Source organism: Pipistrellus kuhlii, unplaced genomic scaffold, assembly GCF_014108245.1.
Source record: "Pipistrellus kuhlii isolate mPipKuh1 unplaced genomic scaffold, mPipKuh1.p scaffold_m20_p_20, whole genome shotgun sequence".
In the NCBI taxonomy this organism is placed as follows: Eukaryota; Metazoa; Chordata; class Mammalia; order Chiroptera; family Vespertilionidae; genus Pipistrellus; species Pipistrellus kuhlii.
The window spans coordinates 12,507,480-12,524,631 of NW_023425516.1; the positions used below are offsets into that span (position 1 = coordinate 12,507,480).

General features: G+C 53.9%; 2 protein-coding genes across 2 annotated transcripts in view; both read left to right on the forward strand.

Annotated features, from left to right (window-relative positions):
* Positions 1–1,272: 1,272 nt before the first annotated feature.
* On the forward strand, positions 1,273–6,304 carry RTL10 (retrotransposon Gag like 10). The gene is given in 5 exon segments (XM_045585361.1): positions 1,273–1,344; positions 4,877–4,966; positions 4,968–5,181; positions 5,184–5,452; positions 5,454–6,304. Coding segments are annotated over 5 exon segments (786 nt in total). The 3' UTR covers positions 5,595–6,304.
* GNB1L (G protein subunit beta 1 like) overlaps positions 1,988–17,152 on the forward strand; it is a 55,145-nt gene continuing 39,980 nt past the window's right edge. Inside the window, exons 1-2 of the mRNA XM_036449151.2 lie at positions 1,988–2,124; positions 2,388–2,485. The gene's annotated coding sequence lies outside the window, so the exon portion shown is untranslated. The remainder of the gene's footprint in view (positions 2,125–2,387; positions 2,486–17,152) is intronic.

The window sequence follows — 17,152 nt, forward strand, 5'->3', positions numbered from 1 at the left end:
TCCAGTACCTTTCAGTCCACAGGCCGACGCTCTATCCACTGAGCCAAACCGGTTTCAGTGAGGAGTTAAGTGTTTAACGGGGACAGTTTCTGTGTGGGGTGATGAAGTTCTAGAATTGGGTGGTGGTGAGGGGCTGCACCACAATGTGAATGTAATTAGTGCCACTGAGCCTACACATGGCTACAGTGGTAAATACTATCTCATATATTTTACCACAATTTAAAAAAATACATATACAGCCGAAACTGGTTTGGCTCAATGGATAGAGCATCGGCTTGGGGACTGAAAGGTCCCGGGTTCGATTCCAGTCAAGGGCATGTACCTTGGTTGCGGGCATATCCCCAGTGGGGGGTGTGCAAGAGGCAGCTGATCGATGATTCTCTCTCATCGATGTTTCTAACTATCTCTCTCCCTTCCTCTCTGTACAAAATCAATAAAATATATATTTTTAAAAAATACATATACTTAGATGGCCTGAGTGGGAGGAAAAACGCAATTTGGACCTACACAGTTGTTTTCTGATGGCCCGGCTGGGCTGAATTAGCCTTTCACACAAGCCTGCTGATGGGCCCTGAGCTGGCCTTCGCTGCCTAGTGCCTGAGGTAAGCCAAATTGTCGGAAACTCCCCCTCTCCTTTGAGGCAGGAAGTTTAAATTATCAGGTCAATTAGGAAAGATACAACCGAAAAATACAAGTTTCATTCACGCTTCAAGGAGGCGTTTCCTGGCCGGGTGCCACTTCTATTATTTTTGGCCGAGGCTGCTGAAAGCCCGCAGACCCGGTGGAGGTACAATGTGAGCTTTGATTTGCGTTTCAGAGATCAAAGAGAGTGCGTTTGGGTGTAAATGCAGATAACATTTCAGAGATCCTTTCATGAAAGGAGTCACTAGACCAGGGCAGAAGGGGAGCTGATGTGTTACGTGTGTTCGCCTTGGGAAAAATCATTTTCCCCCCCAGCGACTTCGGCGCTGTCCCTGGCCCCAGGAACCCCTGGCCTGCATCCAGGTCCTTGGCCCACAGGACGTTATGTCCTTGCGCTGGGGGCTGGCACCTTCTCCCACCTCTGTCTGGTCTAAGCACCGGGAGGGCGCGGGGAGGAGGCATGAGCTGTGCTTTGAGGGTGAGGAGCCCCCCATCCCGTCCTCCACCCGCGTTCCCAGTGTCCCTGGGTGCTGACTGGGCACGCCGCTCCCGGCTGCCTTGGCAGCCTGCCCTCATTGTCCGCTCTGGGGCCGGCCTCTGCTGGGGTAGAGCAGCATAAACCCACCAACGATGCGAAACCCACAGGCCCCGCCCACCCGCAGGTGGTGGAGGGTCCTTGCGGGCCGAGCTGCCCGGCCGGAGGTACGCAGAGCCTGGCCCTTTAACACGGGGCACTGGACAGGGAGAGAGGCTTTGCAGAGGAGCGCTGCGGCCCCTCTTCGTGCAAACCCGCCCTGATGCCCGCAGCCCCCAGTGCCCCGCTGATTCGAGGTGGTAAACCCGGGCTCCAGGGGCTTCAAGACCTGCATCTCCACGAAACTGGTTTGGCTCAGTGGATAGAGCGTAGGCCTGCGGACTGAGAGGGTCCCGGGTTCGATTCTGGTCAAGGGCATGTACCATACATAGGTTGTGGGCACATCCCCAGTGGGGGGTGTGCAGGAGGCAGCTGATGGATGTTTCTCTCTCATCGACATTTCTAAATCTCTCTCTCTTCCTCTCTGTAAAAAATCAATAAAATATATTTAAAAAAACAAACAAACAAACTGTCTCTGCAGGAGCCAGGTGGGCGCCGCGGCGCCACCCGCTAGCTGCTCAGTCCTCCTCCCACGTGTGCTCCCCGCCCGGCCGGGGAAGTGCCACCCGCGCAGCCCCGCCCCCTCCCGCCACTCCGCGCATGCGCACGCGGCCCTGCGTGCTCTCGTGGCACTTGGCGCGGCATAGGGCTCAGCGCGATCCCATCAGCCCTCGCGCTGGCGAGACCTGGGAGCTTGCGCGCGGCCGCGACCCCAGGGCGCACGGCGCAGGCGCGGCGGCGGCGCCTTCCGGGAGGCTGTGCGCACGCAGGGGGTGTGGCTGCACCGCGCGGTGGGGCCCTGAGGTCCTCACTGCTCCGAGTTGGAGTCACTTATCTTCGGCTCTAGGGTCAGTGGGGCGGCGAGAACCCGGGCGACCGGCAGTGGGGTTCCGCCCTCCGTCCCTTCCCCAATCCCAGTCCTCGGAGACGGAGTCCCCGGCCTGGGTCCCCGCGGGCCTTCCGGCCACCGGGCCTCAGTTTGTCCATCCGCGCCGGGGCCGAGGGGGCGTCTGCAATGGTTTTGGGGTGGTTCCCGCCGTCTCTGCGTCCCCAGAGGTAGTCCCCACCCCCGCCTCGCCTCACGGCGGCGATCTTGTTCTCCGCTTTCTAGGTGACCCTGGGACTCTCGGCCTCGGAGGGAGACGCGTTCGCGAGGTCTCTGACTGCAGATTCGTGGACCCTTTTCGTGGGCGCCTGGCGTAGCCGTAGGTGGGTCAGATTCCTCTTGGGGTGGAGCTTGTGAGCTCCGATCCCCGCGGCTTGCTGCGTGGCGGCTGCAGGAGGGGTGGGGCAGTGGTCTGCCCTGAAGTGGAGGCACTTGCGATGGGGCTTTGGGCAAGTTATGCTACTCTTGGGGGGCCCGGGGTCTCCTCGGAGTAGAGGATGTCCCGTGGTGCCAGGCGAGGCAAGTGCACGTGAGCCGCGGTACCCGCTCCCTGATAGAACGAGCGCTGTCCAGCCCAGGAGAAGGGCCCAGGTTCCTCGGTGCCAGACATGGTGAGGATAGAAACCAGGGAGACCAGCAGATTGATAGGTGTGGGAGAGCCAGGATTCTCTCACCAGTCAGGCTCAGGCTTTGGAAGGTTCTGGCCCATGCAGGGCAAAGTTGGCTGCTTGGTGCAGAAATGCTTTCTTCCTGAGATTGCAGAGGGCACACAGGAGTAATGACGGGTTGGGAGGGTGACAGCTAGGGTTCCAAGTGGGGATGGGAGGTCCAAACTGGGAGAAGGGAGTGCATTGGCTCCTGGGCCTGGGATGTGGTCTCCGTGGGCGACCTGGCGCCTAACCTCAGGTGGGTGATCAGAGCTCAGTGAGGGACTGGACTGGACTGGACTCTGAGTGCACTGCATTTGGGTGCTGCTCCTTGGGCCACTGCTGCAGCAGGCCCTAGAATATTCTTTCCTTGTATTAGGATGGGAAAGGCTTTTAGGGGAAGACCACCCCCAGAGAAGGAAATATATCTAAGAGGTTCAGTAATGCTTGGGTGGCAGAGGTAGGTGCTGGTGGCCCTGGCAGCTTTGCGTGCTGCAGGCCACCCTGGGAGGTTCTGGGCGGAAAGACCAATAGAGCTGAGCCCTCCTGGAGGAACTCACTCTGAAGGGGGCCAGGCAAACACACGGGAAACTGCACACGAAGGTGTGTGCAGGCCGCGGTGCCCTAGGTGCGGAGCGCTGGGATGTGAGTGGAGGGGTGGGGTGTTGGGAAAACTGCACAAGGAGGGGTGAAGCAGAGAGTGCTGCAGAGGCCATGAGTGGCCCTCCCTTTGCAGAGCCAGGGGAGGTGACTGCGTTAGGCTGGGCAGCTTGACAGCCCTTGGGGAGGGCTCCTTGCCGTGGGAAAGAACTGTGCCTGCTGGTGGCCGCAGCCTCCTTTCCCTGAATACCCAGGGCTGATGATCACTGCTCCCCAGGCCCTTAGCAGGAGTAACTTGAGGGAGCTGAGAGAAGAGGCAGCACGTGGGATTAAACTTGAACGATCAGATACTGGGTTCGCGACAGGGAAAGGAGTGCAGGGAGGTGGCATTCAGGGTCAGGGTGGCATTGCCTGTCGGCTGTACTCTGAGCGGTGAAGTGAGTCTGGAAAGCCTAGGGCCCAGAGACAGCATAGCCCGGCCCAGGGCTTCTGTCACACACACGGGTACCGTGCTCCTAGTGCTATAGTGGAGGACAGTCGTATGACCATCTGTGCCACAGGTTGGTGTTAGTGCTTGGGGCAGCTAAAGACTCCTAAGCAGGTTGTAAAGTGTAGTTCATAATTGGTGTGGTGAAGGTGATGGTTAAGGGTTTGGTCACCAGAGCCAGGTTCAGCTGCCTCTGCCGCTTACTGCTTGGTGTGTGGCTTCAGACAAGCGACGTCACTCACCAGTCTGCCTCGGGAACCATAATATAGTAATAATTAGGTCTAGTAATAATTAATACTAGACCTAATTATTACTTATGCGAGGGTCAGAGTGTGGTGTGGGTAGAGCAGTTAGTAAAAGGTTGCTACTGTCATTCTCCTGAAATTCCCTGAGAGCCAGGCTGTTCAGGGCAGCCCAGGAGGCTCTGATCTGACCCTCTTTCCTTCGTACTGACAGCGTCTGCCATCGCATCTTGCCCTTGAAATGTCACAAGTGGCCTTTGCCAGCCTTCTTGGGCATCCCAGGCCTTGCTTCCACTCAGAACTCCTGGTGGGTTACCTCCTGCAGCCCCTTGGTGATGATTAGGCCTAGTTTCTGCTCTTCCCCACCTTGTGTTTGGACAGGATGCCTTGGATGGTGACCTGTGTTTGACAGTCCTATGAGCTCTTCTCAGCTCCCCTGACCCTCAGCACTTGCCCAGAACACCTGGGTTTACCACACCCATCTAGCCCATCTCTTGTCGTCTTGTGTCCTGTGCGTCTCTTCTGACCCCTCCCCCCTTCCTATGCCATGTCTTCCTCTCTTTTCCCCTTCTTTTTAGCAGTTGGTGCAGCAGCCTCCCTCCACTCCCAGCATTCCTTGTGGCTGGCACCGGTGGAGGGTCCTTGCAGTCCCATCTGGGCTGCAGCCAATTATGCCAACACACACCCCTTGGCAAGAGATTGACTGGGCCTCTCCTGAGGCTGCATATGCCCCCTTAGTGGGTCCGCTTTTTGGCCCAGATGGACGATTGCATGTCTTTCCGCTTCGAGCACTACCAGGACAACCTCAGCTGTGTCTGCAAGATCCTCAGGGCGCCTGACAGACCCCGCTTGGGCGTGGGCAGCCCCCTACCCTGACGGGGACCTATCCCTGCCTGGTGATTATGAGCTCTTTTGCCAGGATCTTGAGGAGGTTATTCAAAACCTGAACAGTTTTGCTGAGTACCATGCTGCAGCCCTGCCCCTTGTCCCCGCCTCAAGCCAGCCACCAGTGGCCCTGCAGCCTGCGGTGAGGCAGTCCTTAGCTAGTTCTCCGAGGCCCTGGCACTCAACACGGGTGCTGCCCTCAGGCCTGTCCCAGGCATTCTGGCCACCCCTGCTATTTCTAGTTCTGACTCTGAATTGAAAAATCCTCTGCCTGAGCAGCAGCTGGCCAAGGAGAGCAGCCCTGGGCCCACTGAGCCCCCTGCCTTGTCCACTTCTGCGTGTAGCACCAATCCTGTTCTGGGGGGGCCAGCCTCCTCCCAGCCAACAGAGATGGTCCCCAAACCTGTCCTTGTGCTTTTAGAGCCTGCCTAACCCCCCTGCCCAGCAACCAGATCCCACTCACCCAAGGGGGACAGAACCCCAGAAGGTAGGGGAGGTTGGTGGCCCACAGGGGGCGGTGGACACCCCAGAGACCCCAGCAGAGCCACCTTTTTCTCCTGCTGCCCGATGACTCTGGATGTAGTGCTGCCAGGTGTGGCGCTGTCCACTGGTCCCATTGCTGGGCAGGAGGTGTACTTATTTAGACTCTGCCTTTGTCCTCCCCTTCCCCCCCCCACAGCAGACCACTGGCCTCTGCCCCGTGCTCCTCATTCTCTGACTTCCCCGCTGGCACAGAGGCTGCTTCCTGCTGGGCTCTGGATCCCCACACCTGCCCTTGGAGTGCCATCTCACCTGGGTTTGCTCCCCCTAGTTGGACAGAGCTCTATAGATCAGTCCTCACCATATATTTGCACTGTCTTTGTAAGCCTACCCCACTTCCATACCCCTTATCTCCCCCCCGCCCCCCCTTCACCCACACACACACAGAACCCCCTTCAGTGCTGGCGGCAACTGGGCTGGGTGTGCCACACCAGCCTTTTTGGGATTTGGTCCCTGTATGGTCTTTGCTCTGCCCCCCACCCCTATGTCTGATTCCCGTGACCTGTCCCCTGGGCTGGAATTTAAGGAAGGGTGCATGGAGGAGTTGGCCACTTTCATTGTTGAGTCAGATGGTGCTTGGTAGAGAAAGATGCTTTTCTGTGGGCTTAGCAGCGGCCCCGGTCAGCTGGGAAGGCTCAAATACAGGAAGGTAGAATGCAAGCTACCTTTCAGTCTCAGCTCTGTTCCAGGCATTTTCTTCTGTGTTAACATTTAGTCACCTGGTTTTCTTCAGTTTTCCTATCTCAGTGCCTTTGCCCTGATGCCCTCCCACTTTCTGCTCTTCAACGGTCATTGCCATTTGCCCACTCTTGCACATTGCTGAGTCAGCACTGAACCCAGCACCACATGACTGTATATCTGCGAAGACTGTGAGCCTCTAGGGCAGGAGCTCCATCTTAGCTCGTGTCCCTGATGCACAGCCAGTGCTCATCAAATGTGCGACAGATCCGTGGCTGAGCCTGTGGCGCCGTGGCTGCCCACAAGCAGAGTCTGTCCCATTGGCTGGAGCCCTGTGCCCGTCCTGTCAGGAACAGAGAGGCCAGGCCCCGCCCCAAGCGCCCCAGGTCTTACTGCATGTATGGTTGGGAGCTCTGAGGGCTGGAAGGGTTTGGGTGAGGAGTTGGGCTGAATGGGTGGGAGTGGGAGGCCTGGCAGGTGAAGTGTGGCCTTGAAAACTGACTTTTCTACACGAGTAGAGGTGAAGTGAGGAGCAGGCAGCAGACCTGAGTTGTGAGGCCCCGGGGGGCCAGAGGATTGGAATGAAGAAAGACCTGTTCTGCACAAGGATGTGTTTCCTAATGATGAGCTGAGCTGGGAAGCTCCCTCAAGCTAAATTTAACGTAGGGTTAGTACAGTACACCAACTGAGCAGTGGTTAGGCAAGAATTTCAAGCCCCTTTCAGTTTTACAATTGTGTAAACAAAAGAACACCTTCCTGGAAAGAATAAATAGAAGAAATAAGTGGAAATGAGAACTGCAACTAAAAGTAGTTATTTTAGGAAAAATTGTAATAAAACATCTGATAAAAGTTTTTAAACACATTGTTGGGATTATTTTATTTAATAACTCACTTCAAAAGGCTCTGGGTTCAGATGGTTTTATGTGTGTGAGTTATTTTAAGGCACAGATAACCTGCAGGTACAACAGTTGCAAGTCTTGGAAAAAGGTGGGAAGCTAATACAACCCTAAAAGCCAAACAAGCAAGCTGACAAAAGAAATATGCAGCCTTTCTGATCAGATGTGGAAAATCCCAGAATGTTCTAGGCAGCCCCAGTCCCTCTGGGTGGGATAACACTACTGGCTGCCCTGCCCTGCTGTTGCTCAGGTCCAGACCCTCCTTTTGCAGGCGCAGTCTGACTGCTCCCGCCCACTCCAGCCAGCCTGTCCCTAACACCTCCGCACGCCTGCCAGGCCATGCAGCTTTCAGGAGCACCTCCTTGGGGTCGCCCGCCCGTGTGTGGAGAGCCGGGAGTGGCAAATGCTCAAAGGGCCCTCCTTCCACCAAGCATGACGTGCCTCCTCTCCTGACGCTGTGTTCCTGTCCCCCCCAGAGTGGGAAAGCAACTAGGTCAGTGCCAGAGGAAGCTATCACTTTGCAACACTGTACACACTGCCTGTGTGGCAGCCAGGCCAGAGCCCTCCCATCCTCTCCTGATGCCACTCAAGAGCAGGCACCTTGCCATCACCAGTGAGGTCCTGTCCTCTTCTTTGCTTTCTCCAAATTAAACAGGTCCTCTGGCGTCTCCCCCAACCCCCTTAGGTCTGCCTCGGCAAAGCTGGCCCTCGGGAGAGGTGTGTCAGATGGTAACCCAAGCCCACAGGAGCTGCCTGGAGCCTGAGGGAGGGAAAAACCCAGGGGGCAGAAGGGAAAATGCCAATCTTGAGCTGAAGGAATTCACTCCAGGCCCACTGCATGGAGACAGGAGAGGCAGCCGTGCAGAGGCCAGCAGCATAGCAGGGTGTCAACTGGGCCCCCCCCCAGAGAGCAGCTTTAGGCTCCACTGCCAGAGCTGTCTTGCCAGCTCAAATGAGGGCCCTTCTAGATCATCATGCCTGTCCTTCACTTCTTGGAAATACCTGCAGACTTAATTTCTTAAAGAGAGGACACAGCGGGCACTATGGGAGGGCTTTCTACGTATCTGTCTCCAAGAAAATTCTAACACTGGAATTATTGAGGGAAAGGTCCTATGAGATACTGAACATTTTATAAAGCTGCAATAATGAAGGTGCTTGGAAATTGGTGTGGACAGATGAACAGAGGAGAATAGAGAACTTTGGAATAAAGCCAAATAGGAATTTAGTCCTAGAGGTGTTTCAAATTAATGGGAATAAAATGTATTATTTAATAAAAGGAATTGGAACAACTGATTAGCCATCTGGAAAATAGTAAAACTGCATACTTGCCTCTTCCTACTAGCCTATACTCCGGATGAATTAAAGATTTCAACATTTAAAAAATCATTAAAGTAGTATTAATCCAGTCTGTGATTCCAGAACTTACTTTAAAAGTCTGAGATACCCAGAATTGCTGAAAGCATGGGGAAACAGACTTTTTTTTTAATGCTATTGGTTAGTGTCAAATACTACAATTTGACCACATGACATTTCTAGGTGCGTAGACACTGACCACTTGCCTGCATATATTTGGTCATTGTTCATTCCTTGGTGTGGGGCTTCAGAGCATGGACTTGAGCTTGGTCATACCTTTCCTATTACACTTGGAAGCGACAGCCCTTGGCGTCACCTTGACTTCTGTGAGCTGTAGTTTACCCACACAGGGTGTGGAAGGGTTGAATGAGATAACACCTGTGCAGTGGCCTGAGCCCTTGTGACTGCCAAATGAGCCTCACTGCAGCAAAACGAAACAGCCCAAAGGCCCAGCAGTAAGGAGGGAGGTAAACAGAGCTGTTATCTACTGTGTCAGTCAGGATGCGCCAGGTTATGCTGCAGTAACAAACTGCATCTCCGTCACAGATCAACTGGGACGCCCTCTGCCTTTTGTAGCGCCTTAGGGACCCGTGCCAACAGGAGCCCCACTGGATGTGTTTTTCTGCGAACACAGAACGAGTGGAAAGACCACAGTGAACCGCAGGTGATCCCTGTCTCTCCCCTCCCATTACCGACTCCCTGGCCAGAGAAGCCACACCTGAGTTTGCATGGATGAGAGCATCTAATCCTCCTGTGGGGCGCTCGGCCTTGAGAAGAGCAAGCATCCACTCAGCACGGCTGAAGGCAGTGGTTGGCGTGCTCCAGCATTACCCTGGAAAGACACCTGCGTGCGTTTATAGGGCTCATGGCTTAAACCAAAAATGTGTGTGTCTTCCACAGTCTGGTGGCTAGAAGTCTAACATCACGGAATCTACAGGGTGGTTCCTCCTGAGGCCCCTTTCGTAGCTTGTGATGGCTATCTTCCCCTCAGATGGTGGTCCCTCTGTGCCTGCCTGTGTCCTGATCTCTTAGAGGACACCAGTCCTGTTGTTAGGGCCCACCCATATGACTTAATTTAATCTTAATTACCTCTTTAAGGGTCACGTCTCCAAATAATCACATTCTGAGGTACCGGGGGTTAGAACTCTGAATTTGGGGGAACACAATTATACTGCCCAAGATGGATTTCTTTTTTAAATTAATTTATTTGCAATTTTGGTTAGTGCTGTCATGAGAATCCTTCTTAGTGTCACTGAATGCCCTGGGTGGAGCCCCTCTAGGCCCCTGGAGCAGGAAGTAAGTGCCCAGTTGTTTTGTATACAGGACTCTCACTTCCTTTTTAAATTAATATTTTAAACATGTTTTTATTGATATCAGAGAGAGGAAGGGAGAGGGAGAGAGAGAAACATCAATGATGAGAATCATCAACCTGCTGCCTCCTGCATGCCCCCACTGGGGATTCAGCCCGGAACCCTGGCATGTGCCCTGACTGGGAATCGAACTGTGACCTGGTTCATGTTTTGATGCTCAACCACAGTGCCACACTGGCTGGGCCTTCTTTGTTTTTTCTTAACGCCTCACCTGAGTATATGTTTTTATTGACTTTAGAGAGAGAGGAAAACATCGATGTGAGAGATAAATATCCATCAGTTGCCTCCAATCAAGGATCAAACCTGCAACCTTTTTTTGGTGCATGGGATGACACTGCAACCAACTGAGCCATCTGGCTAGGGCAGGACTCTTCTTAAGAAATATCTCCCTACTTGATGGTCAAAGACATTACACTGTATTCCCAAGTGTTAATGCTTTGCCTTTTGCATTGACTGGACTCTGTAATGGTGTGGTGGGCGGAGGTGTCTGCTGCTGGCATCGGAGAGCCTGAGAAGAGTGGTTTCTCCACCCACCGGCGCTGAACATGTCATAGGGATGGAAATAAACATTGAATGTGTGAAGCTACTGAGTTTGGGGACCTGTGTTTTCCACAGCATGACCTACTCTATCCTAACTGATAGCAGACCCATTTTACCTTTCCCTCAGGGCAGTGCCTGTCAGCCTCCAGTGCTGGATGCCATGCTGCCCACACCTGTCCATGATGCCATCTCATACACGCCTGGCTCTGGTCTGTTCTATCCCTCACCAACGAGCTAGCTTTATGGTACATCTTCTTTATCTGGTAGAGAAACATACTCTCCTCCCCGGTTCTTCAGATTGTCTCGGCTAGTTTTTAAAGCACATTTCATCACAACACAGGAGTGGAGAGGATGGCACAGTGAACCGCATTGTGCCCACCTGGCTCCAGCAGTGGTCCTCCCCCCGGGGTTCTGCGTTGGGGGACTGCTGGGCTGGGCATGCTCTCTGGAGCAGCAGGAGTCCTGAGCTCACCTTAGCTGTCTTGGAGCAGTGGTGTCCTCATTTGCAGATGGGTGACATGATCTCTGTTACAGGGGTGTCGAGGGTGGGCCCAGGAGGGGCCCCTGGGCTGCAGGGTGCCCTTGGCAGCCCGTTCCTTCTCTCCTGGCCTCAGGGGTACACAGCCAGGGCTGGGACCTGTGGGTCATGAGTGTTCATCCACTTGCCAGGTGCTTCTGTCTCCCTATTGGCACAACCATCAGATGGCAGAGGCCTGTCCGTGGGCAGCTTTCCACCTGTGGTCAGCTCAGGGACACCAGCTGGCTGCTGGGATGCTGCATCTTGCACTCCCCATAGTTCAAGTGCAAAGAGTCGTCATTCACCTTGACACTTCCACCATAGCCAGGCTTTCTACAGGCGGTGGGTGGGAGGTGGGTGGCCTGAGAGGGCCTGCAGGATGGAGGATCCAGGAGGCGTTGGGTCAGACACCTGATCCAATGCTCTGTTCCCTGGGGCACCACATTCTCCCACCACCGAGTACCTATATTCCTCCCCTGGAAATCAGGGTACACATTGGAGCCTTGGGGTGATGGCAGCCAGGAGGTGATCCAGGGCCAGTGCAGTCCTGTCCTTGTCCATCCGTCCGCTCCAGGGGCACACTTCATAATGCCCACTTCAGCCTCTTGGTCCTACTCCCAGCAAGCTGCTGAACTCCTTATTGTCCCCACTCCCAGCAAGCTGCCGAACTCCTCGGCCTGTAAATGAGAACTTCTGCCTCCATGTGCCTGGAAAGTAGCAGGCCCCTCCGGGCTGTAGTCACTGTCCCTGACCCTTCCCTCCCTGAGCCTTCCACCAGGCCCTGCTGGCAGCCATTCATGTGCGTACACAGTGGGGGGTGGGGGGGGTGCCCCTAGACCTGCAGCCCATTGTGAACATGCAGTGCATTGTACGTTTGTTATTTGAGGCTGTGTTGGGCAGATCCCTGGAGGGAGGGAGTCCCCCATTAGCTGCCACGGGAGCAACTGTGTGGATCCCTGTCAGGAAGTGCATCACCGTGGTTGGGGTCCTTCTTCAAGTGGGATTGGGTTCCCAGGAGCTGCCCCCTTCCCATGCCCTGGGTGAGAGTTGTCTGGGTGCTATCAGCAGCACTGGGCAGCTGGATGCTGTGGACCAGGGGTGCGCCCCAGAGGCTGGCACTGGCACCAGGGGATGGTCACACTTCTTGTAACACAAGCTTTCCCATGTGTTCACCGGTGACAAAAAGACAGGTGGCCTGTCGCTGGCCCGATTCCCACCTCTGCCTGTAAGTGCCTGGGGGCAGGTTGGCTGAAAAGGCCCCTCCGTCAGGCTTCCTTCCTGCCATCTCGGGGCTCCTTGGAGCTGCCCCTGGGGGTAACGGATGTCCTCAGCTGCAGCTTGAGACGCCTGTTCACGGAGAGGCCCTGCCCGCCCATCCTGCCTGCCCTTGCAGCCCCGCCGCCCCTCACCCTGGCATTTCCTTCCTTTCAGCCCAGTCCCGAGGAGAAGTCTGCGGGACTCTCCCGGCCTCAGCACCCACAGCTGTGGGAGGCCCCTGCTGGCTGTGAGCAGACTGGTCATTCACACGCCTACCCGGCCTGCAGGCTGTGAGACATCACGTGCCTTTATCTCCTGAAGGCTCCCTCCTGCTGCCCCCGCCCAGCTGGCCCTGCCAGGGCATTGGCTGTGACGTGGCAGGGGAGAAGAGCAGGCCGAGGTGCCTGGCGGAGGGGGGGAGGGGGGCCCACACCTCTGCCTGGGCACCGACCACAGCAGGCGGGCCTTGACTCCAGCAGAAGATCTGGTCTTGGGAGGCTCGGCTATCACTTGGTCTGTTACCCTCTTTCCCAAACACAGTGGGGCTCGTCTGGAAAAGGGGTGCTTTTGGACCTGGTGGGGTGAGTGTCCAGGCACTGTGAGGCAAAGCCTAACTCCCTGCAGGCCCGGAGCCCCCTAGGCCTTCACAGGGATCAAGGGGCCTGGGATACTGCCCCCAGGGAGGCGAGGTGAGTGTCTGCGCCTGCCTGAGGCAGCTGCTTTGCAAAAGCAGAAGGTCCAAGTTATGGAGCAAGCGACTCTTCTTGGATGGAAGGAGAGGCTTCACGCCAAAGGCAGAGGTGGTGGCTTTTCTAACCCCAGGTCCTTCGGGAGTGTGACGGTTGGCTCCACCACAAAAGCCTGTGTCTGCGGCTGTCCCCCGAGTTATGTTTTGGGGACTCCCTGGCTCATGGGGAGATGCCCTACCTGCAGGGGTGCCCAGGCGGTACACGGAGCTCAGAGGGGGCTCCTGGCAGCGGGGCTAGGCTGTTTTCCCTGTGCACTCACAGAACGGGGCCTTGCCCAGTCAAGGCCAAGGCCACTGCCTGCTGCTCTGGGAGACAGATATGCCAGAGGCAGGCAGGCCTGGGACCAGCTTCAGAACCTCAAGGGAAAGGGCTATTGGGGTGTGCCTGTCACTCCCCTATACACACACACACACACACACACACACACTCACACACTCACACACACAGTTATATCAGCCCCCTGGGGAGCTGGGAATGGCTGTGGTTGGACAGTGTGCACTTTGTGCCGTGGGGGAGGCGGATGCAGGGACCGGGCTGGGCTCCCACCTCCTCACTGGGCTATGAGGTCCGAGGTGTGTAGGGCTGGGCTGCTTGTGGCACCAACCTCCCTCCTCCCTCCTCTCTCCTCTCCCCCACCCTCCCCTGCTCCCTCCCTCCCTCTGGGGCAGGGCTGGCCAGGCTGCATCCCGGAACCCTCCCCAGGATCTGCATCTTTGAAGCCATGGATACTGACAGAGGATTCAATGAATCCAAGGTCGCCAGCCGGGTGTTGACAGACGCCCGGCCATGATACTATTTCTGATTTAATAACCGAATGGGAGGCTGGCCCTTGGTAATAATTAGGGCTAATTACTGAGGAGGTGTTGACAGAGGGCTGAGAGGAAACAAACTACCTTTATCCCGGGGCTTAGAGTCAGATTACCGGCCCGTACTATCTGCCTCTCAGAAAGTAGACGCTTCAATCACTCAGCACGGCTTCAAAGGGGCAAGGGCCCTGACAATGCACGGGGTTTGGAAAGGAGCTATGAAGTGCGCCTTTGACTTCAGCTCACCAACGGAGCCCCATTCCAGGAATGGTTTCTTTGTGAAGTTTGAGTTACCCGGGGCAGACCTGCCTCCCAGCGCGGGCGGGACCTGCCCAGGCCTTCCGTTGTGGCGGTTCCCTGGCTGGGGAGTGGGTCCAGGTCTCGGTATGGCTGTGAGCTGCAGGTAAGGGGATCGGCTCTTGTGATCCCAGCAGGCTGTTCCTTCCCTTGCCTTAGCCGGACACAGATTTCCTGGAGCCTTCAAGGGCAGGTCTGGCCTCGTTGCAAGGGGGTCTGCTTTGTGATAGGACCACCCCTTGGGGCCAGGTGTCACTCATGGGGCTGCCCCACCCCCATCTCGAGCAAGGAGCCCATGTTGTGGACAGGACACTGACTCCCAGGGTCTCAGTGACGGAGAGGTGAAGGGCCGTCCTAAGTCAATCAGATGTATTGTATGGGAACCTGATGACTGCCGTGGACCCCCCTGGACCTCAGAGACAGTGCGGGGGCTGTGGTCAGACCTCCGCTTCCGGATGGGAAGCAGCAGCCCTGGGAAGGGTCCCACTCTCTTGGCCTGGACCGCAGGCCGCTGCATCTCTCGAGGGGCCAGCTGGGAGGGGGAGATGGCCGGCTAAGGCCATCATGGCTGAATGCAGGGGTCTGGGACTCTGGGCTTTGCCAGGGTCTGTCTTGATCAGGGAGGTGGGAGGGCAGTGAGGCCTCACTCAGGACCAACCCGTACAAAGAATGTCTTTTAGATCCCATCTGTGGCCCGGGAGGTGCAGAGGGAGCGGGCTGCTGTTCACTGGCCTAAGGACCAGCCAATCCAGAATTTTCCCACGAGGCTGGCAGTGCTACTTCAGAGAGAAGGAGTAGGTCTCGCTGGTGGAGAGCACTATTGTTAGATGACTTCTTCTTTTCCCAGGCATGCTGCTCCGTTTCTAGAAGGAACGATGATGATGATGCGGGTCAAGGTCACCCACTAATTTGCTTCATTCAATATGGACTACCTTGTATTCGGGACATTATTGATGAATTTAAACCCAATTTATATTAGGGCAAAAAATGGAATGGTATTTTCAATGGGAGAAGCGCTTAAAAATTGGCATTAAATCTGCTTAAAGTCACCTTGAGTAGAATTAGAAGTTGGCTCTACATCTGAAAGAATCTAAACAGGAAACTGGGTGTTTATAATATGTTAGCGGTGAACTAAATGCCATTACTTAAAGCGTGAGAAAAAGTAGCACAAAAATATTGAACAATGTATTTTATTTGAAAAGGAGCCCCCTCAGAAAACCAAAGGTGTGTTACCATGGACACAGAAGCGTGCCTGAGCACTGTTCCCTTTTAAGATTAACATCTTCTGTTAGCATGGTACAGTTGTCATGGCGATGAAACAACATAGATGCATTGTTATTGACTGAAGTCTATACTTTATTCAGTTTTCTTGAGTTTTTAGCGAATGTCCTTTTTCTATTCCAGGATCCCATCCAGGGTCCTAGGTTGTATTTAGTCGTCCTTTCTCCTTAGTTTCTTCTGGCTTGTTTTTGTGGCCATGACGGTTTTGAGGTCTTTTGTAGACTGTCCCTCGGCTGGGTTTTGCTGTGTGTTTTTCTCGTGAATAGATAGAGGTTGAGGGGTTTTGGGAGCCAGACCTCAAAGATAAGTGCCACCTCATTACATCATATCACAGGTGCATGCTGTCACCATGACATCACTGTGGATGCTGACCTTGCTCCCCCGAGGCTTCTCCACTGTAAAGCTGCTGCTTCCCCCCTGTCCAGATCGTGCTCTTAGGAAGGATGTCGCTTTGTCAAGCCACTCCTCAGGGGTGGGTGTTCTGCTCCGACTCCTTCAGGGCGGAGCATCTACATCCATAATCTGGAATTCTGGGTGGGAAATTTGTCTTCTTTCCTGTCTTTGCATAAGTATGAACTCATGAATATCTTGTATGAATGCTATGATTATTGTGAAATCCACTTACAGGGAGTCTTCACACCTGCCCACACAAGCATCCCACAATCCGGATACCGAAGCTGTCTCATTAACTCAGAAGCCTCCCCCTGCAGCCCCTCAGTAGTCAGCCCATGGCCCTCCCCCGGACCCCTGACCATGGCCCATTTGTGGTGTCTGCCTAGTTTTGCCTTTTCCAGAGTGCCATATCATCAGGCTCACACAGTCTATAGCCTTTAACTTACCATAATTCTCTAGATATTCATCATCGATGTTGTATTTATTAGTCATTTGTTCCTTTTTATTGCTCAAGAGTGTGCCGTTCACCCGTGGCTATCATTTGGGTAATTTCCCATTTTGGACAATATTAATACAGTAGAACTGCTATTAATACAGCAAACTTTTGTTTGCTCACAAGTTTTCACTTCTCTAGAATATACAGGGTAGGATTGTTGGGCAATATGATACATGTATAGTTCCTTTGATAAGAAACTACTCCGCTGTTTTCCAGAATGCTTGTACCATTTTGCATTCTCACCAACAATGTATGAGAAGTCCAGTTGCTCCGCATTCCAGCCAGCACTTGGTCTTGTCGGGTTTTTCCCCTTTTTCTTTTAGCCATTCTAACGGTCTGTGGTCTTCAGTTCCATTTCATCTAAGTTGTTGAATGTGTGTGCATTGAATTGTTTATAGTATTTCCTTATCATTCTTTTAGTGTTTGAGGTGTCTAGTGATAACCCTTCTTTCATTATTATACTTGTTTCTTCTCTCTTTTTTTTTTTGGTTGTCAGTCTAGCTAGATTTATCATTTTTATTGATCTTTTTAAAGAACCAATGTCTGGTTTTATTGATTTTTCTCTATCATATTACTGTTCTCTCTTTCTTTTTTAAAAAAATATATTTTATTGATTTTGTACAGAGAGGAAGAGAGAGGGATAGAGAGCTAGAAACATCGATGAGAGAGAAACATCGATCAGCTGCCTCTTGCACACCCCCCACCGGAGATATGCCCACAACCAAGGTACATGCCCTTGATCGGAATCGAACCCAGGACCCTTCAGTCCCCAAGCCGATGCTCTATCCACTGAGCCAAACCAGCTTTGGCCTGTTCTCTCTTTCATTTCTACTCTAACCTTATTTCCTTTCCTTGGCTTGTGGTGGGCTTATTTTGCTTCTCTTCTTCTAGTTTCTTTCTTTTTTTATTTTTTTAATATATTTTATTGATTTTTTACAGAGAGGAAGGGAGAGAGC